Source organism: Tamandua tetradactyla, chromosome X (assembly GCF_023851605.1).
Source record: "Tamandua tetradactyla isolate mTamTet1 chromosome X, mTamTet1.pri, whole genome shotgun sequence".
NCBI lineage: Eukaryota > Metazoa > Chordata > Mammalia > Pilosa > Myrmecophagidae > Tamandua > Tamandua tetradactyla.
In genome coordinates this window covers 117,312,924-117,338,813 of record NC_135353.1, presented here as the reverse complement: position 1 = coordinate 117,338,813, position 25,890 = coordinate 117,312,924, and the positions used below count along the sequence as shown (strand labels likewise).

The following is a 25,890-nucleotide window of genomic DNA, read 5'->3' as shown; positions in this document are numbered from 1 at the left end:
TTATTCCCATTGCGTAGTAGCAGTTTTTTCCCTAGATAATCACAATGAATAACTACAGCCAGTACAATAATTCTTTTATTTATTTGTTGATTCAGAAGTATAAGGAGCCTGAAGTGACTGGGTGGTGGTCTTAACTTCCAGGTCCATGGAATCATTGTTGTAACTCCTGGCAGAAGCACTCCTCCTTTTGGAACTAAGACCCGTAGACCAGCAGAGGTTAAGATTGTGGGGCAGGAAACAAAAATTTTCCTAGTGGATCACTAGGGGTAATAATGAGTGGTGCCACTCCCACTTCCATGCTTTGATTCCTGGACCTGTGAATCCTGGCTGTGGGAGAAAGGGTACCATGGAGTGGGCACTGGTTAAGAGCATATCCAGCCTCCTAAAGAACATTGCTCCTGCCCTGCAAGGTATTGCCACCTCTTTGGCACCATAATTCAGTCTTCAAAAGGCCATTCCGCTATTCTGTAAATCCAGATGCTTCAGTATGATGGGGAACATGATAAGACCAGAGAATTCCATGAGCATGTGCCCATTCCCACACTTTTTGGCATGAAGTAGTTTCCTTGATCAGAAGCAATGCTGTGTGGACTACTATGATGGTGCATAAGGCATTCCCTATGTCCACAGATGGTAGTTTAGGCAGAAACATTGTAAGCAAGAAAGGCAAACCCATATCCAGAGTATGTGTTTATTCCAGTTAGAATAAATTGCTTCCCCTTCCATGATGAAAGTGGTTGAATATAATCAATCTGCCACCAGGTAGCAGGCTAATCACCTTGGGGAATGGTGCCATATTAGGAGCTGGTGTTGGTCTCTACAAATGTGCCTCTAGCTATTTCTCCTTCTAGGAAAAATGAACACCCATGTACACTATGTGAAGTTCTGCCCACTAGGATGATTTCCCTTCACCACCGTCTTTCAGGGATGCCCCAGAAAGGAGCTATAGGGTACAGCTGTCCACTTTCAGGTGACATCTGCATATTTTGCAGAAACTTCTGTAATCTAGGCCTGAGTTTTCTCTTCCACCATCAACTGAAATTGTAGGGAACTCCTGAGGAAGACATAGCTGTGGACTTGGAAAGAGGGCATACCATGGCAGGAGTGGAGAGCTATGAGCATTTGGGTATATGGTCATTTATAGTAATGGTAGCAGCAGTAGCATAATGTAGAAGGGGATAATAATACTCCTATTCTCAAAAGCACTCAGAGTACATTATTATTATTATTATTTAAATTATCTCTGTGAAGGTAAGAGTTCAGTTCTCAAGTTATTTCTTTCCTCTCACAATTTACTATAAACTTAAAGGAGCAGCCAGACTGCATTTTCCACATTTAGTTTGGAAATTTCATCTACAAAATATCCAAGTTCATCGCTCTCAAATTCTGCCTTCCATCTACAAAGAATGCCTTCCTTCCAGTTTGGAACAACTTGTTCATCATTTCTATTTAAAGGCTCATCAGAGGTATCTTTAGAGTCCATATTTCTACTAACAGTCTCTTCAAAGCAATTCAGGCCTTTCCTTCTAAACTCCCCACAATTTTTCAGAGTCTTCCCTTTTCCATTTAAAAAGCCATTCCAATGTGTTTGGTATTTGCAAATCCCAGCACCCCACTTCTCTGGTACCAAAATCTGTATTAGTTTGCAAGCTACTGGGATGTGATACACCAGAACTGGAATGGCTTTTATAAAGGGGAATTTAATAAGTCACACGTTTAGAGTTCTAAGGAAGTGAAAGTGTCCAAATGAAGGCACCAACAAGAGATTACCTTCACTCAAGAAAGGCCGATGGATCAGGAACACCTCTGTCAGTTGGGAAGGCACATGGCTGGCATCTGCTGGTCAGTTGCTCCTGGGCTCTGAGGCTTTTTGCTTCTGTCCCTGTGGGGGTTCCTCACTTTGCTTCTCTGGAGCTGGCTTTCATGTCTTGGCTTCCCTTGGCTCTCTCCAGGTACTGGCTTGCTTAACATCTCATGGCAAAGTCTTCTGGCCTCCAAGCATCTTCACACATCCGTGTCTCTATTCTCCATGTGTCCGCATCAGTATCAGCTCTGCTGTGAAGTTTCTGTTGGCTCTGAGGCTTCTGTTGTTTCTGGCTCTCTTCCAAATGCTTCTTCTTTTAAAGGATTCCAATAAACAAATCAAGACCCACCTGGAATGGATGAAGTCACATCTCCATCTAATCAATAGGTCACACCCACAGTTGGGTATGTCACATATCTGTGGAGAAAAATCTTCTGAAAATTTTCCCACCTGCAGTATTGAATCAGGATTAAAAGCAACAGTTGCTCTGACTAAATTGAATCAAAATTAAAACATGGCTTTTCTGGGGTACATAGTACTTCCAAGCCGGCACAATTGGATTGTATGATGTCTGAATAAAACCTTTTAAAAACGAACAGAAAGATACAAATACTGTAGAAAATGTGGAGAGATGTACCCATTCACTGTTGTAAGTAAGTAGAGGCACAGCTCCTCTGTAGGGCAGTGTGCTGGCACTGCAGGAGGCTAGGGGTGGGGTTGCTGTATGATCTCGAACCCTGCAGTTAGTTAGGATATACTTGGAGGAACTGAGAATGGACATTTTTTACACTGATGTTTATGGTGGCAGTGTTCACCATTTGCAATGGATGGAGGTGAGCTAAGGATACATGGACTGAAGAACGGAAGGGGGAACTGTGGTGTATACATTCAATGGGCTATTGAGAGGCTGCAAGAAGGAATGAAGCCATGAGATATGCAGCTAGGTGAATGGACCTTGAGGACAGTGTGTTGAATGAAATAAGCCAGAAATGAAAAGACAAATAAAACTATGCCTCACTAATATGGACTAACTATAATGTGCAAACTCTGAGAACTGAATTTGAGAGTATAGTTTATCAGTTTGGGGCCTATTGTAAAGGTTCCTAGATTGTAAGCTCTCACAGCAGTCACATCAATTCCGGAGTTGTAACTATTATTTCTAAATTCTGAGATGCTGTGCTCTTTATATATAACTTGGTGGTTCCCTGGAACTTTGAGTATTTGTGTGACACCTGAGACTCAGAGCTAGAGTTCTACAGCTATGAAAGTAAGCATTACCCCATACAATAACTGTTAAAAACACTGAATAAGTGATCAAACTTCAATTAGAGATATGAACGGAGCTGATCCAGGTAGGACTAAGGTGACACAGACTAAAGGGTAAAAGATGATATTGACTTCAACTTCTGTGTGAAACCAAAGGAAGAGATGTTTATTTGGTGCAAAATTTATATTTTTGGTAGCACACTATCTAATCTAACTTGTTTTGTCAGCTTATTCGAACACTCGAATTACATGGAATCAAGAATCTTGAATAGGATCTTGTTGGTCTGTATAGGTTGGTGTGATGCCCTGGTACATCCCAGAGTAATGCGGGCAGAAGATTTAAAAGTATATGCAAAGTTCCCTTGAGGAGCTGGGGAAAATGATTGAAATATTAAACTTCCCCACCTTTGGAAGAACTGATATTCTTGCAGTCATTGTAGACTGCCAATTTGATGGGCCTTGCCCTTGATCTTGGGGTTTGCCCTTATAAAACTTATTCCTACAAAGGAGAAGCTAAGCCTACTTATGATTTTGCCTATGAGTCACCCCCAGATGCACCCTCTCTGTCTAAGCCAACTCCACAGGTGAACTCACTGCCCTCCTGTGTACATGAGACATGGCCCTGGGGTGTAAATATCTCTAGTAATGTGGGACATGATTCCCATGGGTGAGCCTGGTCCTGAGTCAAGAGTGAGAAAAACTTGTTGATGAAAAGGGCGAAGAGAAATTAAACAAAATAAGGTTTCAGTGGCTGAGAGATTTCAAATAGAGCCAAGAGATCATTTTGGAGGTTATTCTCATGCAGGATATAGACAGCCACCTTTACAGTTTTTGATGTATTGGAGTAGCTAGAGGGAAATATCTGAAACTGTTGAACTATAATCAATAACCTTTATCCTTAAATATGATTAAATAACCATAGAATTTTTAAGGTGTGACAGTGATTGTGAAAACCTTGTGATTGATGCTCCCTTTATCCAATGTATGGATAGATGAGTAAGAAAAAAAAAACAAAAAATGAATAAATCATAGGAGGGAGGTGGCATGGGATGTTTTGAGTGTTCTTTTTCACTTTTATTTTTATTTTTGTTCTTATTTTTATTTTTTTGGAGTAATGAAAATGTTCAAAAATCGATTTGATGATGAATGCACAGTTTTTGATGATACTGTGAAGATGGTACAATTTGGATGATTGTATGGTATGTGAATATATAACATATTTCAATAAAATTGCATTTTAGAAAAAGTTACCAGGATATAGAAAGAGGCTAAAGAATACGGAATGCTTGCTTAATCTGTGCTGGATGTTTTAACAAAGTTGAACTTAAACGTTTCGATATGGACAGAGGTGATGGTAGCACGGTATTTGGAAAAAATTAACAGTGCTGAATGGTGTGTGAATATGGAGGAAAGGGGAAGTTTAGAGCCATGCATGTCACCAGGAGGAAGGTTGGAGGTTAAAACATGGAAATGCATACCACAGTGAATCTTGTGGTGGACAGTGCCCATGATTAACTGTACAAGCATTAAAGAGCTCTTTCATAAACTAGAATAAATGTATGATACTATTATGAGGGGTTAATAATATAGGGTATATAGGGAAAATGTACCTGTGTTAGTTAGATTCAGTTGTCAACTTGGCCAGGTGAGCATACCTAGTTCTGTTGCTGCGGACACAAGCTAATGGTACGTGAACCTCATCTGTTGCTGATTACATCTACAGTCAGCTAGGAGGTGTGTCTGCTGCAATGAGTGACGTTTAACTTAATTGGCTGGTGCTTAAATGAGAGAGCGCAACTTAGCACAGCCTAAGCAGCTCAGCATTCCTCATCTAAGCACTTGCAGCTCAGCCCAGGTCTTTGGAGATGCAGAAAGAAGTCACCCCTGGGAAAGTTGTTGGAACCCAGGGGCCTGGAGAGAAGACCAGCAGAGACCATCCTGTGCCTTACATGTAAGAAAGAACCTCAGTGCAAAGTTAGCTGCCTTTCCTCTGAAGAACTAACAAAATAAATCCCCTTTTATTAAAAGCCAATCCGTCTCTGGTGTGTTGCATTCCGGCAGCTAGCAAACTAGAACAGTACCTATTGCAAAGTACGGACTATGGTTGACAGTAATATTTTAATACTGTTTCATCAACAATAACAAATGTACTACACCAATACTATAGATCAATAATAGGAGGGGTTAAGGAGCGTGGGAGGATTTGGGTTTACTTTTTATTTTTCTTTCTTTTCTTTGGTAATGAAAATGTAAAATTGATGATGGGGTTAGATATTTATATACAGGATGAGAAACATTGTCACATTCAGAAATCCAGGCTGGAAGTGTTTGTGGCTTTCTCCTGATCTGATAGTTTTGTCAGTGTCCAAAACTGCAGTAAGAAATATAATATAAAACCATGGCATGGCAGGGCGGGCCACGGTGGCTCAGCAGGCAAGAATGCTTGCCTGCCATGCCAGAGGACCCGGGTTCGATTCCCGGTGCCTGCCCATGTAAAAAAAAAAAAGAAAAAAAAAAAACTAAGGTAAAAAAAAACATGGCCATAAGTAGCATTTCTAATTTTGAGGTGGCTGAGTATTCAATAACGGCAAAGGAACCGGAGGGAGGAAGAAGGCACAAAGAAGATGCGGCAGGGAGAACAAGGACACTGTGATTTGGAAGGGGCTCAGGAGACCATTGAGATGTGTATTTTATCAGTATTCACTAAAATGTATTTTTTATGTTTTATATATTCTCAGGTCGAACAAGAAGAACAATTCACACATGACTCCCAGGGGTGTGGACCTTCCTGGCAACGTGGGACAGAAACCCTAGAATGAGCTGAGACCCAGCATCAAGGGATTGAGAAAACCTTCTTGACCAAAAGGGGGAAGAGTGAAATGAGACAAAATAAAGTGTCAGTGGGCCTACCTAGATAATACGTCATATGCTCCCCATATCACCACCCTTAAAGTAATCACATTCAAAGACCCCTTAGCCTCATAAGTTAACATATTTATAAGTTCTGAGGATTAGAATGCGGACATTTCTGGGAGGCCATTACCGCAGGCCTTTGTGGTGACTGTGATTGTCCCCACACTGGGCCTACGAACGGAGTGAGGTCCCCATGCCATGGGAGAGAACAACACATCACCAGCCAGTTAACATAGAGTGATTCCTGTCATCGTAGCAATAACAATACTCTCTACGTGTCAGACACTGGTTGATCCTTTCACATGAATCAGGTCTTTCTCCCAACAACCCCACCTCTATAAATTATAGATGAAGAAACTGAAGCCCAGATGGCCTTGTGTTCTCTCCAGCCCTGAGCACCGTCCTTTGCAGGGGGATCTTCCTGATCGTCCTTTCTCTCCTCCTCCTTGTTACTAAGCCCAGTACGTTAATTGCACTGTGTCCCCTGCTCTCTCTGCCTCAGCCCTCGGCCCTCCACCTGGCTCTGCCACCTACCTACATCCCACAACCCTTCCACTACCTGTCCTGATGTCTGTGGTGCAGGGTGAGTCTACATCCAAATCGAGCTTCCCAGACAGGTCAGTGTGACTTTTTCATTCAGTAAGAGAAGAATAGACATGAGTGGCCCACGTGGCCCCATGGATAACCAAGGTCAGCTGTTGAGTCTTGGCGTCACCCTGCCTGGCTCAGCCACAGATGGCCAAGTCACAGGCATACCCACCTTTTCCAGCACAGGCTTCTCATCTCCAAGGCAGGAGCAGCCTCAGAGTAGGCAGAGGATGAAACAGTCACATCTGGGGGGCCTGAGGCCTCTGGGACGAGAGCACCAGGTCTGGGGTGGACAGCTGGGGACAGCCTTGGGCCAGCTCTGCCCCTTCCTCCTGAAGGGCCCAAGTTCAGTCCGTGCTGCTCTGGGTCTTCTACAGAAGGCCTCCCCTTCTTCCTCCTTCTACAAGCTCATTTCCATGGTTAGGAGGTTCTCACATTTCTCAGCTCCTATTTCTTATTTCCAGGTTGCATCACGTGCGTTTTTCTGCAAGATGGACTGGGTCTGGGGCCTGGACCCCAGGCCAGGTTGACCTATGGCTTGGCCAGTCCTGAGGGCACATCCCTGGATCCTGAAGGTGCTGGGCACAGCCCCAAAAAGCTTGGGGTTTTAGAAAAGATCACCCACCGTGTGCTGGTTTGAAAGGAAGCATGCCCCCTAAGAAAAGCCATGTTTTAATATAAATCCCATTTCATAAAGGTAGAATAATCTCTATTCGATACTGTATGTTTGAAACTGTAATGAGATCATCTCCCTGACTGATGAGATTTAGTTAAGAATGGTTGTTAAACTGGATTAGGGGATGACATGTCTCTACCCATTTGAGTGTTTCTTGATTAGTTTCTGAAGTCCTATAAAAGAGGAAACATTTTGGAGAATGAGAGACTCAGAGAGGGCAGAGAATGCTGCCGCACCACGAAGCAGAGAGTCCACCAGCCAGTGACCTTTGGAGATGAAGAAGGAAGATGCCTCCCGGGGAGCTTCATGAAATAGGAAGCCAGGAGAGAAAGCTAGCAGATGACGCCATATTTGCCATGTGCCCTTCCAGCTGAGAGAGAAGCCCTGACTGTGTTTGCCATGTGCCTTCTCACTTGAGAGAGAAACCCTGAACTTCATCGGCCTTCTTGAACCAGGGTGTCTTTCCCTGGATGCCTTTGATTGGACACTTCTATAGACTTGCTTTGATTGGACATTTTCTCGGCCTTAGAACTGTAAACTAGCAACTCATTAAATTCCCCTTTTTAAAAGCCATTCCGTTTCTGGTATATTGCATTCCAGCAGCTAGCAAACTAGAACACACCCTCCAGCAAGATTCTGGCTAGTTGCCACTTCTGTCCCCACTCGGTCCCTATCCAGGGCGTGGATGTTGGGTCGAGAACTCCTAGCTTGGGGCAAGTAGATGCATCAGGCCTGTGGGTCTTGGGGAGACACAAGTTTGGAGAACTACTCCAAGGAGGAGGAAGAAAAGCTCCAGATGGCTTGAAGGGTTGCACATCTCTGAGGTGAGGGACAGCCCTCCTACCACCTGCCCACGGACCTGCCATGTCAGGTGCCAGCTCATGCCCTGAATGAGTCTCAATCTCCTCACTTGTACCATGGGCATAATATCACCACTGGCATGCAGGGATGCTTGTGAATGGAGGGGGCTCTGAAGCCATGAGAGGGCAGATTTGGACCAAAATGAGGAGCAGTGAATCAGAGTTAGTGGGGAAGGGCTGACTTGGGCCACCTCAGGCACAGCCAGGGGATGTCTTCCTGGAAGTACTTAGGGCACTTAGCAAATGGGGAAGGTCTGAGGCTCCAAACAGAACCTTGGGCCCTGGAAACAGTTAATGTCCTCTTGCTAGGGCTCTGGGGCTGGCCAGCTGTCGATGTTGCTGGCTCCTTCCGGTTTGTCCTCATCTCTGCCCATGCAGGTCCCCGAGATGAACTCAATGAGCTCACTGCCCATTGATTACTGCGACCCGTCTGCAGTCTCCAGAACCATGTGTTATTGTCACAACAGCCACTGTTTTAATACTTATGTAACTTATCCAAACAGTGGTTCAGGCATATTGACATGATTTTTTATTATAATAAATGATTATTTATTATAGCGATAATTTATTCAGTCCTTGTCCTATTGGATGTTTAGGTAGTACTTTTGAGATCCTGAACTAGCTGTGTTGAGCATCCCTGTACATACATGTAACCCTGGAAGAGATACAGCAACATTCATATAGTAACTACTTGTAATAGCAAAAACCTGAAACGAACCAATTATACATCAATAAGAAAATGCATAAATGAAATAAAATTGTGTTGTAGTCCCACCATGGAATACTACATGAATTAAGCCACAGAGTCAAACTGTTAAGTGAGGGCAGGCCACCGTGGCTCAGTAGGCAGCGTTCTCACCTGCTGTGCTGGAGACCTGGGTTTGATTCCCAGTGCCTGCCCACGTAAAAAAAAAAATTGTTAAGTCATAGAAGCCATGTGGGAAGCCTCTTAAGGCACAGGCAGTGTGCCGGCCATCAGCTTGGTGTCTGACGCCATCTACTGACCGCCTTGTGGTCCAACACCATCTTGGATACTAACTCAAGTTAAGTTTTTATCTCAAGTAAAGTTTCTATTTTCTTATGTCTGCTCTGCTCTGCCCAGAAATCTGCTGACTAGCCTCGGCTGGTCCGCCTTTGCTATCTTAGTTTCTGCGGATTGGCCTAGCCACCGTGCAATGCCTATCACCTGCTAACGCCTGATACAAGGCACTTCCCCCGTCCCGCTGGATAAATACCCTGGATTTGCCCTCAATAAATTGAGACTTGATCAGAATCCTGTCTTGTCTCCATTCTTTGTGTCTTTTGTCCCATTTGTTCTCGCTCCCTCCCTCAGGTCCAGGTTCGACTGTCCCGCGGGTCTGGTCAAAGCCAGATACAGCATAGGACACACTATATGAATCCTCTTACATAGAGTTCAGAAACAAAATTCGCGCTTAGGCACAACGTACAACTGTTTTCAAACAGTTTTACAGAAAGAACGAATTGTCACCTGCCTGATTGGTGAACTGTTTTATTTTTAAAGCATTATCATACAGTGAAACTGACATTTTGGAGTGGACAGTTCCATGAATTTTAACAGATTATAAATTTGTGTAATCACCACCACAAACAGGATGCAGAGCAGTTCCAACGCCCCCAAAGAACTCCCTCGAGCTACACATTTTTAGTCACCCCTACCCCTACCCCTAAGACCTGGCAACCACTGATCTGTTCTCAGTCACTATACTTTCGTCTTTTCAAGGATTTCATATAAATGGAATGATACATCATACAGTCATTTGACAATGACTTCTTCACTTAGCATAATGCCACTGAGTTTCATCGAAGTTGTTGAATGTATCAATAGTTCATTCTTTCATTGCTGAGTAACATTCCATTATATGAAAGTACCATAGTTTGTCTATTCCTCCTTTGAGGGGCATTGGGTTCTTCCCAATTTGAGGTGATTATGAATAGAACTGCCATAAATACGGTTTTTGTGGGAACATCGGTTTTCATAGATGTCCAACAACCATTTGTTGAAAACACTGGCCTCTTTCCATTAAATGTCCCACACAAATAAGATGAACTGTTTTTTCACAAAGGTGTGTCTGTCTCTTTGTCAATGCTGCACTTTATTGATTACTGTATATTTATCATAATTTTTGAAATTGATGTTAGACTTCCAAGTTTTGCTCTTCATTTTCAAAATTATTTGGGCTATTCTAATTCCTTTGTCACTTACTATGAATATTAGAATACATTAGTCTGCATCTAAAAAAACTGCTAGCATTTTAATTGCAACTTCATGTAATCTAGAAATCAATTTGAGGACAATTAACAACTTTACTGAGTCTGTCAACCCATGAACACAGTTATGTCTCTCCATTTATTTAGGTTCACTTTAATTTCTTCCATTAGTGTGTTTTTACCATACTGCACGTTTTGTTAGATTTGAGGGAGAGCTATTATAAATGTTACTGTGTTGTTTTCTTAATTTTGTTTTGCATTGTTCTTTGCTAGGATATAGAAATGTGGCTGGGCTTTGTGTCTTGAACTTGTACTCTGCGACATTGATAACCTCACTTATTAGGTTTAGAGTATTTGTTTTAAAGATCCTAAGGAATTTTCTATCTAAATAATCATGCCATAGCAAATTGGAGCAGTTTAACTTACTAGAATTTCCAGGACAATGTTGAAGAGAGGGGGTGAGACTGTACATCCTTACCACATTCCTAGTCTTAGGGAGATGGCATTTAATCTTTCTTCATTAAATATGAAGTAGAGTGTAGGGTTTTCTTGTAGATGCTCTATGTTCCTTAATATTCTTGTTTTGATGAGTGTTTTTACCATGCATAGTTGTTCAGTTTTGTCAAATGGTTTCTCAGTATGACTAATATGATCATGGGCTTCTTTTTCTTTATACTGGATCATGTTAATTGATTTTCAAATAGTGAGCTAGATTTGGATTCTCAAGATATATCTGGTCATACTGTATTATTTCTCTTATATATTATTGGATTTAATTTTCTAATATCTTGTTGAAGGTTTTTGCATCTATATTCATGGGGAAAAATAGAGAGTAGTTTTCAATTCTTGTGTCATTTATCCAATTTTGGTGTCATGGTAATGATGACATCATAAAACAATGTGACAGGCAGGACAAGAGGGAGGTGTGGAACTGATTTGGTCCTCCAGAGCAATTAGTAAATAGCCAGAAACTGTCTGGAACCACTTTGAGGGGACAACTGTGACCGGATACACATCATACACCACTATGGAACGGGTGGAAAGGCTGAGATCATAGCACATAACTGTAGATAAAGCCCCCAAATTGTGTAGCCTGGTGTCACCGCCCCCCCTCCACTGGCATAGCAGGCTGAGTTGCAAACACTTACCCATGGGGAAAAGAAGCAGTCTCTGCTAGGAGCAAGGGAAGGAAGCTCAACCAGATTCTAATTGAATTACAGTTTTAATTAACAAATTTGGACCTCTGAATACAAATTCCAAGCACAGATAAACCCAGAGCAAGCAGGAAAGGAAACTTGAGGGCTCTCCTAGAAGAGTTGAGGTGGGGTTGACAGGAAGAAACAAGGAGGTTTTGGAGGTAACCCAGCTTAGAATATTTGAAAAGGTTGGGTTCCAAGAAAAGGGGCACATAGAGCTGGGTACCAACTCTGGTTCTTGACTGGTGAAATTTTGGGGCAGGAAACTGGCTCTGAAAAGGGATTTCTTTTTTTTCTTTTTAACTATTCTAAGTAGCTCATTAGAAAATGCCTCAGGCATATCAATTGTGAGCACTTAACCAGGTAAGGTCAGAGTTAAGATAGGTCTGAGAGACAAAGGAACTGTTCAAGTGAAGGAGATAATTCCCTAAAGGGCATATCTTCCACAAGTAAAGGGGTGGGGTGTGCCCAGCTCAAATGGCAGCCCTCATTTAGAGAATTCAGATCCCCAGGGCTGAAAACCAAAAACCAAAATAGAAGCATGCCTTCTATCTCAGCCTCTGTCTCAATGACATCCCTGACACGCACAAGGTCTGCTGAGAATTAAAGGCACTGCACCACTTTACACTGGTGGGAGATGCATGCTGACATACACCACGTACTGAGCATGATAGGAAAAGCACAGAGACTGGAGGCTTCACGGTCTGACAACCTGATGCAACTCACACTCAAAGAAACTTGATACTGATTACACCCTCCTCCTGAGACATAGGCCTCTCTGTTTTGGGAAAACCTGATTGGGGTGAAACATTTCTGGGAAGACCCTCCTGAAAAAAAAGGTTCCAAATAGGCAGGGCAAGAACCAGAACAGCAAGAGCTGAAAAATTCTGATCTATTAAACACGCTATGCTAAATGTCTAGAATCAGTTCAGCTGAACGCCAAAGAAAAGATAGAGAACAAAGCCAACCAACAAGAATGCCCTAAGTAAAAGAGTGAAAATGACCTCCAGAGTAAATTAATGAAGGAAATCAAATGCTTAGACACCAGCAAAAAATTATGAATCATACAAGGAAAAACCCAGTCAAAGGGGCAAACTAACACTTTAATCAAGACACAGGAGTTGAAACAACTAATCAAAGAGATACAAACAAATATACTAAATCAAATGAAAAATTAAATCGACAAGTTGAAGAAGATATGGCAAAGAGATGAAGGATAAAGAAGACATTGGGTGACCATAAAGAAGAACTACAAAGCTAGAAAAGACAAATGGCAGAACTTAAGGGAATAAAAGGCACAATAGAGAAGATGAAAAACACAATGGGGACATACTATTGCAGATTCGAAGAGACCAAAGAACGGATTAGTGAACTAGAGGACAGGACATCTGAAATCCTACACACAAAAGAACAGATAGGGAAAATATTTGAAAAATTATGAGCAGGATCTCAGGGAATTAAATGACAACATGAAGCATATGAATATATGTGTTATGGGTGTTCCAGCAGGAGAAGAGAAGGGAAAGGGGGCAGAAAGAATAAGGGAGGAAATTATCACTGAAAATTTCCCATCTCCTATGAGAGACATAAAATTACAGATCCAAGAAGTGCAGTGTACCCCAAACAGAATAGATCTAAATAGACATACTCCAGGACACTTACTAATCAGATTGTCAAAGACAAAGAATTCTGAAAGCAGCAACAGAAAAACAAATCATCACATACAAGGGAAACACTATAAGACTATGTACAGATTTCTCAGCAGAAACCATGGAAGCAAGAATGCAGTGCTATGCTATATTTAAGATAATGAAAGAGAAAAACTGCCAACCAAATATTCTATATCCAACAAAACAGTTCTTCAAACCTGAGGGAGAGTTTAAACTATTTTCAGACAAACAGACACCGAGAGAGTTGGTGAACAAGGAACCTTCTCTACAAGAAATTCCAAAGGGAACACTAAAGGCAGACAGGAAAATACAGGAGAGAGAGGTTTTCGAGAAAAGTGTAGAAATGAAGACTATCAGTAAGGATACAGAGCAAGTCCTGATGCATGCAACAACATGAATGAAACTTGAGGACATTATGTTGAGCATAATTAGCCAGAAACAAAAGGACAACCACTATATGGTCTCACTACTATCACCTAACATTAATGAACAAACTCTGAGAGTATGAGTTGAGAACACTGATTATCAGGAGATAGAAAGAGGGTAGAGATTGAGTATTTGATGCTGAAGGAGTACAGAATGCTCAACAGGATTGACTGTAAAGATCCAGAAATGGATAGCACAGTACTATCCGATGGTAGCACAGCATTGTAAGTACACTGAAAAAAGCTGAGTGTGAGTGTGATTGAAAGAGAAAGGCTAGGGGCATGTATGACACCAGAAGGAAACCCAGACGATAAAGACTAGAACTGTACAACTTAGGGAAACCTAGCGTGACAATGATTGTTGATTAAATGTACAAATGTAAGAATGTTTTTATATGAGGGAGAACAAATGAATGTCAACATTGCAAGGTGCTGAAAATAGGATGGTATATACAAAAAATGCAATCAATGCAAACTACTATCTATAGTTAACAGTAACATAGTAACATGCTTCCATTAACTCTACTAGAGGCAATACATCAAAGCTAAAAATCAATAAGGGGGTTTATAAGGGAGGTGTGTAGGATTCTTGGTGGTATTTTTGTTTCTCTTTTGTATTTCCTTTATTTTATATTTTTTTATTCTTCATTTTTTCCTCTTCTTTCTTTGTGGAAGAAATGGAAATGTCCTCATATAGATTGTGGTGGTGAATGTATAACTATTTGACTATACTGGAAACTACTGATTGTTTACGTAGGATGGATTGTATGGTGTAGGAATGAAATTGTTTTAAAACTGTGGAGAGAGATACAACTATCGACTGTTCTATTCACTGTTGGTAGGGAAGCTGAGTGATGCAGCCCCTCTGGAGGGCAGGGTGTGGTTTCAAGCGAGGCTAAGCATAGGGTTGCCATATGATCCTGCAACTCCATTATTAAGTCCATACTTGGAAGAGCTGAAAGCAGGGACACGAATGGATATTTGCACTCTGGTATTCATGGAGGCAGTATTCGTGATTTGCAATGGAAGGAGGTGGCTTAAGGGTGCACCAACTGATGAACGGAAGGTCAAACTGTGGTGTACACATACAATGGAATATTGAGCGGCTGCAAGAAGGAATGAAGTTGTGAAGCATGCAACTAGGTAAATGAAACTTGAGGACAGAATGCTGAGTGAAATAACCAGAAATGGAAATGCAAATATTACAATGTGATGGACTAGCTATAACGTGCAAACACTGAAAACTGAATTCAAGAGCACAGATTATCAGGTTAAGGCCTATTGTAAAGGGTCCGAGATTGTAAGCTCTTATAGCAGTCAAATCTATTCTGGAGTTGTAATTGTTATTTCTACATTCTGAGATGCTGAGCTTTTTGTGTATAATGTGGTCATTCCCTGGAACTTTGGGTATCTGTGTGACACTTGACATATAGAGCTAGAGTCTTGCAGCTCTGAAAGTCAACATTACCCCATATAGCAACTGTTTAAAAAACTGAAAAAGAGATCAGACTTCAATTAGAGATATAAATTGAGCTTATCTAATTAAGACTAAAGTAAATCAGACTAAAGGGTAAAGGATGACAAATAAATGTAAAATTTACTACTGTCATTGTGTTACCAAAGAGAGCCAGTCCAGGCTTGGGAGGAAATGGCGTTAGCAGGACTTTTAAGGAGGTCTTACCCAAAGAAGCAATACTTGAGTGGAAATGTGAAGGACACATAAGATATAACTAAATGAGGAGACTTCCAGAAAAAGGAGACAATATAAACTGAAAAGATTGGGATATTGCAGGATGTGAAAGATACCCCTGACTACCAGATGGGCAGGAAGAGAACGCTGTGCTTTTAATGCCATTAGAGAGATAGACAGGGGTTGAACCAAGCCTTGAAAGCCTTATAATGGTATGTAATCTTAATCTAAAAGGCAGTGAACACGCCTGCATTGTATTGTTTCAAATAAATGGGTATGTGTGTGTGTGTGTCTGTGTGTGTGTGTGTGATAGTAGCGGATGTGAGAGTCTTAGAAGGATATATTTAATAAGATAGAGATACTTTGGACTAGAGTGGGTGCAGTTGACATGGAAAGAAATGAACAGATTATACAGAAATGTACAAGGTAAAAGTGGAAAACAGTCAGACAGGATTTAGACTTGAGGTGAGGAGAGGCAGTTGTAACGATTAGGTCAGCTTTCTGTGTTTGGTGACAAGATGTATGATGGTGCCGTCTATTGACATAGGGAAAACTGGAAGAGGACTGGGTTTGTGAAGAATCCCAAAATACAGCTTTTACTTGATTAATTCACGGTCTACAAGGAATAAACTAACCACTATTTAAATATTTCCCTTAAAGGCTCCTTCTATTTTAGAAAAAGTCAGGTATATTAAGATTTAATTTATATACAATAAAAGTCAAACTAAGTGTAAACTTGATGACTTTTGACCAATGTAACCACCGCGTTTTCTTCTTTTTAGGTCATGTTCATTACTACAATCAAAATACAGGAAATTCCCATCATTCCAAAATGTTCCCTTATGCCAGTTTCAATGAATCCTCTTTCCCCACTCTCAGTCCCTGGCAAACACTGATATTTTTTCTGTCCTATAGTTGTTCTTTTTTTAATGCCATTTACAAGAAATCATATAGTGTCTAGCTTCTGGGAGTGGGCAAGGTCATGGAAAACATGACCAAAAAAAACCACAAGAAGCAGAGAGGGAAATGATTGGTTAAACGTATGTAAAAATAGGTATCATGATTTCTGCCCCAGCAGGTCAGGGCTTTCTGAGAGGCATCTTCTCCTCCGACCCCAACGTTCCCGCCACCAGCAGCTGGGTTGTGCGGTGACAAGAGACAAGCCCGGCCAGTCCCTGTCAGGCCTCAGGAGACGCCACATCCGGATCCGCAGTGGCGGGAAACGATCGCCCCGTGACGCGCGCGGGCTCAGTGCGCATGCTCTTTGCCGAGCTTTGCCCGTTATCCCAGCGCAGAGCGGTGTGGTCGGAGCTAGGATAGCTACCGTCCTGCTTTCTTCTCCCGGCTTGAGAGTTAGCGGGTAGGTGTCCACGGCGGTCCTCCACGAGTTGAAGCGGGAGCGAGAGCGAGGGGCAGCCAGCGGGGTTGGGGCGGGTCCCGGCGGCGCGATCATTTGGCCTCGGAGGAGGAAGGTCGTCGACGGTCGTCGTGTGTCTCCTCACGAGGGGCGCGGCCGCCATGACCGTTGGCGTCGTGGTGGGGCCCGGAGCCTGGGATGAGGGCCGCAGGCTGGAGGGGGTTAGTGGAAGCGGGGCGGATCTTGGGGACGCTGTTTGAGTTTTCTGAGCCGCAAGGCACCTGCAACTGCCGCAGGGGCGAGCTTCTGGCGTCCACACTGGGTCCCTGAGGAGGGGGCGGGGCGGCAGTCGAGAAAGAGCGGGAAGGCCGTGAGTCGGCACCGCGTCCCGTCCCTGAGGTGTGGACTGTGCAGGCCGTGCTGCCTCGTGAGGAAACGGCCGCAGTTCATCTCGGCTGCCCAGTGCTGCCAGCGTAGCGCGGAGACAGCCCGAGTCCATGTGTAAGCGAGGACGTGCGGCCGTGTGTTCCGATCCAAATGACTCCTGAGGGGATAGAAGAGTGACAAAGGGGGGAAGAGCCTAGTCATTGGGCATATGCCAGAATTGGTAGTATTACACTTAAGTTTCTATTCTCGGGTGGTATTTTACTAAATGTCTTCATCATGGGAAATCCATTTCTGAAACCAATGGATTTTTCTCGTGCAAAGGCCTGTGCCTATTACCATGTGCTTTAGGGTGATTGCTCTGCCGGCTTGGTCACGACAGGGACACGTGCCGTATTTGGTGTGACCGCAAAGTATGCGTGCTTATCATGACACTGGGAAATGTTTGGGGGTTTTAAAAGATACAGACCTATCCGCTGAAGTGTGTTTTCCAAATCACAGTTTGCTACTTAGGGTTGGAAAGATGAGTCGACGAGTCGTAACCATCCCCAAATCTGAAGAAAAATGGGATGAGCAAGGCTTTGAGCAGCCAACTGAAGTTGAAGTTGTGAGTGTTTTAACATTTCTACTAGCAAAACCTTTATTTGGGGGAGGATGGTGTTAAATAAACGGACTCGTATAAAGGTCTTTCATGCTGATCACAGGTGATTATTGAAGCTCATGATAGAAACATGATGCAAGATGGTTCCATCTTATTGTCTGGATGGTGATGCTGTATGCTCCCCATAAAGACGTCCTATGACTTCCTGGTCATGCTTATTAAAAACAGATGCACACGTCCATCCCAGCGTATATTAAAATAGCTTCCAAATGCTTGACATAGCCTCTCTGTGGAGAGAGTAATCTTAAGATTAAATATATAGAATCATGTTGGAAAAATGTCTTTAGATTTATTTGTAATTGGATATATCTGTGTGTGTTGGATATATACATGTGTTATACATATATGCATATTATTGATATATATTAATAACAAGACATTTTATTTCTACACCCCCCCCCCAGGCCGAGCAGCCTGGTGATGAAGAACCGAAACATGATGAGCCACCAATCGAAATCCAGAATATTCTACCTAGCCAGGAAACAGAAGATGAAGGATCCGATGCATCCCAAGGTGATATGAGGGGAAAGAAGAATGCCTGTTTTGGGAGGGATGTGTGTGTACATCATGCATTATAACATACCGGTAACAGAAATCAAGAAATCATTGGGTAGGGATCTCATTCATTGCCTGAAAATGGGCTGTGAATGTGAAGAAAGTATAGTTTGCGGTTTCGTGAAGTCACTTGCTGTAATGAATATCCCCTTTTTTCTTCAAGACCTATTTTAAGTTCTTGAAAACTTGGCATACCTCTGCATTAGCAAATCCAAGGATACTGTGTTTAATTTTAGTCATAAAATAGCATATCATTTCCCTAGTCAGATTTGGCCTCCTTGAATGTGTATGGCCCTATTAGTTATTGTATCCAAAGCTTAAGCAACTCTTAATAATATATGTAGGGTGTCAAGTCGAATGTGTCATAAAACCTTTAGTGAAGCCTGGTTGCATAGGCATGTTAACCCCATTTTATAAATGAGAAAACTTAGGCTCAGGGATTCTGTCTTAAAGAGCACTGCAGACAGAACTGGTATTTCATTCCAGTCTTTCAGTTCTTCTTCCTACATGTGGCTGTAGGAAAAAATGAATAATTTTGCTTAAAACACTTAATACTCAAATGTCTGTACAGTAAGGTAGCTCAGTAGTAGCACAGGTGTAAGTCCTATTCGGTGTAATATGATAGAGACTCCAAAAACGAACTCAATTAATGATAACAATTAATAATTATTAATGTTAATGATATTAATAGTTAATTAGTGGTAATTTTATGTGGTAAATTTGGTTAAAGACTTGATAATTCAAGATACTAGCATATAGGTAGCTGCTTTAGTATGACTTTTTAAAAATGCTTAAATCCCTTTATGGTTAGAAAAATGGAAAGATTAACCTAGAATTATCATGAAACAGAAAGTTTCTTCCAGTCACGGTGTTTTGAAGCAGAACATTTATGTAACTCAGGCCATGGATTATTTTAGCGATTTATTTATCTCAGCAATTAATTTCTTGTTACCACACATTCCTCTTTCTCACAGTCAGACAATAATTCTGCTGTTATTCACCAAAAAAATGCTGTTGTTTTGATATTTTGTTAAACATGGGATTCATTTATGGTAAGGTACATATAGGACCATTGTACCTAAGTATAACTTCAGTTTATTTTAATCAAATTAAGTTTCTGGTTACCCCCATAGATGATGATATCATGACTATATTTTGACATAGACCTTCAAATCCATTTAATACTCCTTCAGAAAATTACATTTTAAATTTAATTACAATCTTATCCATGGGGTGTACGGCTGATTCAGTGGTAGATTGCTCACCTTCCATGTGGGTGACCCAGGTTCAATTCCTGGACCATGCACCTAAAAAAAAAATCTAATCACGGTATAGATTCCACACTTCTTAGATAACCGATTCTCATCGTTCTTGATATACTAGGGTAAAATATGAGAATTGTAGATGTATTATGGTTTGTTCTTTTTTTTTTTCATTTTAAATTTTTTATTAATTAAAAAAATTACAAGAAACACAAACATTCCCAACACATACACTCAGCAATTCACAATATCATCACATAGTTGCATATTCATCATCATGATCATTTCTTAGAACATTAGCATGAATTCAGAAAAAGAAATAAAAAGACAACAGAAAAATATAACAAAGAAAAAAAATTTTACATGCCATACCCCTTACTGACCCTTTCATTGATCACTAACATTTCAAACTAAATCTATTTTAACATTTGTTCCCCCTATTATTTATTTATTTTTTTTAATTTTTTTTAATTAATCAAAAAAAAGAAAAGAAATTAACACAACATTTAGAAATCATTCCATTCTACACATGCACTCAGTAATTCTTAGTATTATCACATAGATGCATGATCATCATTTCTTAGTACATTTGCATCGATTTAGGAAAAGAACTAGCAAAACAGCAGAAAAAGATATAGAATGTTAATACAGAGAAGAGAATTAAAATAATAATACTAATAAAAATATATATATATATATATGAAAAGGAAAAAGAATAAAACAAAAACAAAAGATACAAACACACAAACAAAAAACCATATTTCAGGTGCAGCTTCATTCAGTGTTCCAACCTAGTTACATTACACTTAGGTATTATTGTGCTGTCCATTTTTGAGTTTTTGTATCTAGTCCTGTTGCACAGTCTGTATCCCTTCAGCTCCAATTACCCATTATCTTACCCTGTTTCTAACTCCTGCTGGTCTCTGTTACCAATGATATATTCCAAGCTGATTCTCGAATGTCGGTTCACATCAGTGGGACCATACAGTATTTGTCCTTTAGTTTTGGGCTAGCCTCACTCAGCATAATGTTCTCTAGGTCCATCCATGTTATTACATGCTTCATAAGTTTAGTCTGTCTTAAAGCTGCATAATATTCCATCGTAGGTATACGCCAGAGTTTGTTTAGCCACTCGTCTGTTGATGGACATTTTGGCTATTTCCATCTCTTTGCAATTGTAGATAATGCTGCTATAAACATTGGTGTGCAAATGCCTGTTTGTGTCTTTGCCCTTAAGTCCTTTGAGTAGATACCTAGCAGTGGTATTGCTGGGTCGTAATCCATTCTGCCATTCTATGTCTTTTGATTGGGAAAATTCAGTCCATTAACTTTTAGTGTTATTACTGTTTGGATAATATTTTCCTCTACCATTTTGGCTTTTGTATTATATATATCATATCTGATTTTCCTTCTTTCTACACTTTACTCCATACCTCTCTCTTCTGTCTTTTCGTATCTGACTCTAGTGCTCCCTTTAGTATTTCTTGCAGAGCTGGTCTCTTGGTCACAAATTCTCTCAGTGACTTTTTGTCTATAAATGTTTTAATTTCTCCTTCATTTTTGAAGGACAATTTTGCTGGATATAGGAGTCTTGGTTGGCAGTTTTTCTCTTTTAGTAATTTAAATATATCAGCCCACTGCCTTCTAGCTTCCATGGTTTCTGCTGAGAAATCTACACATAGTCTTATTGGGTTTCCCTTGTATGTGACAGATTGTTTTTCTCTTGCTGCTTTCAAGATCCTCTCTTTCTCTTTGACCTCTGACATTCTAACTAGTAAATGTCTTGTAGAACGCCTATTTGGGTCTATTCTCTTTGGGGTGCGCTGCACTTCTTGGATCTGTAAATTTAGGTCTTTCATAAGAGTTGGGAAATTTTCAGTGATAATTTCTTCCATTAGTTTTTCTCCTCCTTTTCCCTTCTCTTCTCCTTCTGGGACACCCACAACACGTATATTTGTGCGCTTCATATTGTCATTCAGTTCCCTGATCCCCTGCTCAAGTTTTTCCATTCTTTTCCCTATAGTTTCTGTTTCTTTTTGGAATTCAGATGTTCCATCTTCCAGTTCACTAATTGTAGCTTCTGTCTCTTTAGATCTACCATTGTAGGTATCCATTGTTTTTTCCATTTTTTCTTCTTTGTCCTTCACTCCCATAAGTTCTGTGATTTGTTTTTTCAGATTTTCTATTTCTTCTTTTTGTTCAGCCCATGTCTTCTTCATGTCCTCCCTCAATTTATTGATTTGGTTTTTGAAGAGTTTTTCCATTTCTGTTCGTATATTCAGCATTAGTTGTCTCAGCTCCTGTATCTCATTTGAACTATTGGTTTGTTCCTTTGACTGGGCCATATCTTCAATTTTCCGAGCGTCATCCATTATTTTCTGCTGGTGTCTGGGCATTTGATCAGATTTCCCTGGGTGTGGGACCCAGCTGGTTGAAAGGTTTTTCTGTGGAATCTCTGGGCTCTGTTTTTCTTTTCCTGTCCAGTAGGTGGCGCTCTTGGCACTCGTCTGTCTGCGGTGCAGTCGGCCCGGGAAACCGCGCGCGGAGGGGGGGCCGCCGGCCGCTGCGGCCCGGGAGAGCGCCGTTCCAAATTGCCCAGCTGGCCCGAGACGCCAAGCGTGAGGGAGGGCCCCGCCATCCAACACCCCCAGTCAGACCGGGGAGCCACGCGCGCGGAGGGGACCCCAGTCGCCAGCCGCCCCGGCGGGGAAAACGTGCGCCCCTCGGGCACCCCACCGCAGCAGACCCTCCCCGCCCGTTCAGCTGCTCCAGAATGGGGCACGCTGTCTTTTTGGTCTCTGTCGTGACTCCAGGAGCTGTTTTGTATATTGTTTCTGTTTCTTTAGTTGCTTTTCTGGAGGAGGAACTAAGACCCGCGCCTCTTACTAAGCCGCCATCTTCTCCGGAAGTATGGTTTGTTCTTATTTAAACATTACAGAGAAGTTACAAGACTAGTAGCATTAACACTCATATACTTTTTACCTAGATTCACCAGTTGTAATATTGTCAGCCACATTCATTGCATATCCACTTCTGTCCCCTCCCACCTTCCTGACACCCCTGTCTATATACACATACACATGCAAATATTTATGCACTTGATAATGTTTAATTTATTATTAATAGTAGTGAATATTTTAGGTTAAGTTTCTGATATGATTCTTCACCCTAAGTAATTCAGTGTGTGTATATCCAAAGAGAAAGTGATTTTCTTGGATAAACTGTACAATTATCAAATTCAGAAAAATTAAAAAGAAAAAATTCAGTAAATTGCTATGCAATCTGTATGTCCCCTGTTGTCCCAGTAATTTCCTTAATAGAATATTTTTTTTTGATCTAGAGTCTATTCCAGAATCACACATTGCATTTAAGCATTATGTCTATTTAAGCTCCTTTAATCTGGACAGTTTGTTAATCTTTCTTTATCATGTCACTGACAGTTTTTTAAAAGAACTGACCAGTTGTTTTAGTAAATGGTTCATCTGTTTGGGCTTTTTCATGTATTTTTAAAGATTTTTTTCACTCAGCATTTATTGATGCTTACACATGACGCTAGAAGGTGTGAGTACTAATGTGACATGATTTCTGCCTTGTGTTTACACTGTAGTTAGACTCAAACAAATCATTGATTTAATGTTACAAGTACAATAACAAGTACAAGACTTAAGTACAAAAGGGGCTTCTAAGTTGTTGGGGGAAATTGCTAATATTTGAAAACATTTGAAAAACCTTTCTTTGCTTTTTTGAGACATCAGACTCCTAAAATAATGCTCTTGGAATTCTGCTGTATCATAGGTATTATCACATTAACCTACAGGAATTGTTTTCATAGCATTGAGGTGATAAATATTATCATTTCCTAATTTATATTTCCTTCTTGCTTCTTAAACTGATAACTTTTTTATTGTTAAGAATTTGACCTGGAAACTGAACTCCAGGAACTGGCTAAGCCAAAGACTGGGGGTAAGCGTGGTGATGGTTCAAATGTCAAGGGGGAGATGCTGCCCAACCCTGAGCCGACTAACATACCAGAAGCAGGTATAGTATCCATTAAGAATGCATATTATGAGGTTTCTATATTCCACAATATTATATTGTTAACAAAGAGGTAATGTTACTGCTACTTTGATAATAGAGTTTATATATGAAGAATATTTGAAAGGTAGTTTAGGCCCCAATTGCCTGACTTACAGACTATCAGATGTAGAAACAGAGTGGGTTAAAGTTATTATTGGATTATAAAATATGAAAGCATTTTCTTACTCCTTAGGTCTTTTAACCTATAGCTAATCATTTTCAGATATTTCCATGAAGGTTTACTTTTTTAGAATACTTCATGTATTTATAATAAACATCACTTTATATGATATATGCTGAAGAACTGAAGTAAATTCTGGTACCAGCTCTAACATAATTTGTGTGACTCTGGGGAAATCTCTTAACTTCTAACCCATCTTTGCTTTTATAAAAATAGTTCAAATCATATATTAAAATCATTTTCAGTTCTATTTTGAATTCCGTTGTTCTATTCATAGAATACATAGACTATAAAGATAGATGAGTAAACCTAAAAGAAAAGGAAAGGGGTCCTTAACAGATATGTATCACTTATTAGAGAAAGGAAAACTCCAACTAATGACTGATTCAAAAAGATTGCTCTTTTTAAAAAGGTATCTGTGAATAGAGGGTCCGCAAGTTTGTATAATCTTGTAGAAAATAGACAAAGAGCAAGTGTATACAATAGAAACGTGAACAATCCCAACTGCAAAATGGGGATAATGCTAATTGCCCTACCTGCGTCACGGGTTTGTTGTGAGGGTATACTGAGACAAATAATAGAAAGTACTTGGACAAGAAAGTACATGCAGATTGTAAGAAATGGAAACAATCATATTAAAGGCAATGGAATGGACTTTGGCAGAGGGTCAATGGAATTGTCTAGTCCTTTCTCTGTGTGACTTAAAACCAGGTCACCACTGCTTTATACATTTTCATTTGGCACAGATTTGTAATTATGCATGTAATAAATAAAGCCCAAAAAAAAGAAGAAATGTGGACAAGAAAATAACAGGTATTGAATGTATTTTATAATTAAAAGGTAAAGCATTATTGAACTCTAATATTTTCAAAATCTGGATGAAATAGATGGTATACCCCACTAGTAACTGAGTTACAAAAACCGGGTAAGAATTTTTAAAGATTGTCAGTTGTACCTCAAAGGCACTTATGTTTTAGGGACAAAACATAATATATATATGTCCATCTGTTTGTCTTTTCTCGTTTTTTCTTCCCCTTTTCCCTTTTTTCTTTTTACCTCTTTTCTTTTTTCCATTCTCCCTTTCTTCTTCTATTTATTTTGCCAGACTGTAAAAGATGGTACTATTTCTCTTTCACATTTTGGTGTCACCTATAATGGTAATAGATTAGCACTAGTATATTCATATACTTTATTGTACATACTGGAAATTTTTAAGGATATAAAGAGACACATTCTTTTTTAATATACATGGGCAGACACCGGGAATCGAACCCAGGTCCTCTGGCATTCCGGGCTAGCGTTCTTGCCTGCTGAGCCACCGTGGCCCGCCCAGGAGGCATATTCTTTATTACACCAGTCCTGTGGGTGAAAACAGAGACAGATGGTTATCCTACTTAAACACATCAAGGCTAAACCACCCCCAAGAAACAGTTTTGTACTTTTCAAAATGGAGACAACAACCGTAATCCTGTGTTTCTGTTTACTTCACTTATACAGTTCCAAGTGTGATATAACTGTTAATATTATAATGGCGTATGTATAGAATACTACATCAAGTCAAAACACTTATATGATACTTTAAAAAATATGTGTATATTTTGTTTCTTAGGGTTTTTTGGTTGGATGGATTTTTACTAAAAATATATGTAATTTTTGCTGTCTTATTAACACTGCCTTTAAATAGGTTCATCTTATTTGACCTGTTCTGAATTTGAACAGTCTCTTTGTTTCATTTTAACCACTGGAAAAAATAACACGTTATAAAAATATTGTTAAAATGCCTGAAAGTCTACCTTCAGAGACTATACAGAGGTTTAACTGAAGTAAACTTGAGGGCCACCTTTAGGTTCCTGGTTTTAGTCCATTTTATAAAGCTTTATAAAGCTCTAATGTCCCCTGTACATTTTCTGTATCATCTTAATAAAGTTCTGCTAAGTAATATTCCCAATTATGTTTATATTATAGGTGAAGGGCAGCCTCAGTTTTAAAAGAAGACAAGATGAAACCATACAGACTGTTCTGATGTTGGAAACCTGACTCTTGATGTCTTAATAAAGATCAGCACTCATCTCCAAAGAAGTCTTGCACATCTTTTG

The 25,890-nt window shown here is 40.4% G+C and overlaps 1 protein-coding gene across 1 annotated transcript; it reads left to right on the top strand.

Moving 5' to 3' along the window:
- Nucleotides 1-346: 346 nt before the first annotated feature.
- LOC143672033 (uncharacterized) lies at nucleotides 347-25,890 on the top strand. The gene is made up of 9 exons (XM_077147017.1): nucleotides 347-410; nucleotides 6,486-6,566; nucleotides 7,036-7,205; nucleotides 7,926-8,071; nucleotides 16,396-16,677; nucleotides 17,560-17,665; nucleotides 18,124-18,232; nucleotides 23,449-23,574; nucleotides 25,760-25,890. Exons 1-9 carry the CDS (start codon nucleotides 347-349, stop codon nucleotides 25,780-25,782), a joined length of 1,107 nt encoding a protein of 368 aa, XP_077003132.1. The 3' UTR covers nucleotides 25,783-25,890.

Excerpts from the sequence above, each read along its gene's own strand:
- LOC143672033 (XM_077147017.1), top strand. The coding sequence starts at position 347 with ATGGAGTGGGCACTGGTTAAGAGCATATCCAGCCTCCTAAAGAACATT. Across the intron at positions 16,678-17,559 it reads CCCGGCTTGAGAGTTAGCGG|TTTGCTACTTAGGGTTGGAA; the intron begins GTAGGTGTCCAC and ends TCCAAATCACAG. Across the intron at positions 17,666-18,123 it reads AGCCAACTGAAGTTGAAGTT|GCCGAGCAGCCTGGTGATGA; the intron begins GTGAGTGTTTTA and ends CCCCCCCCCCAG.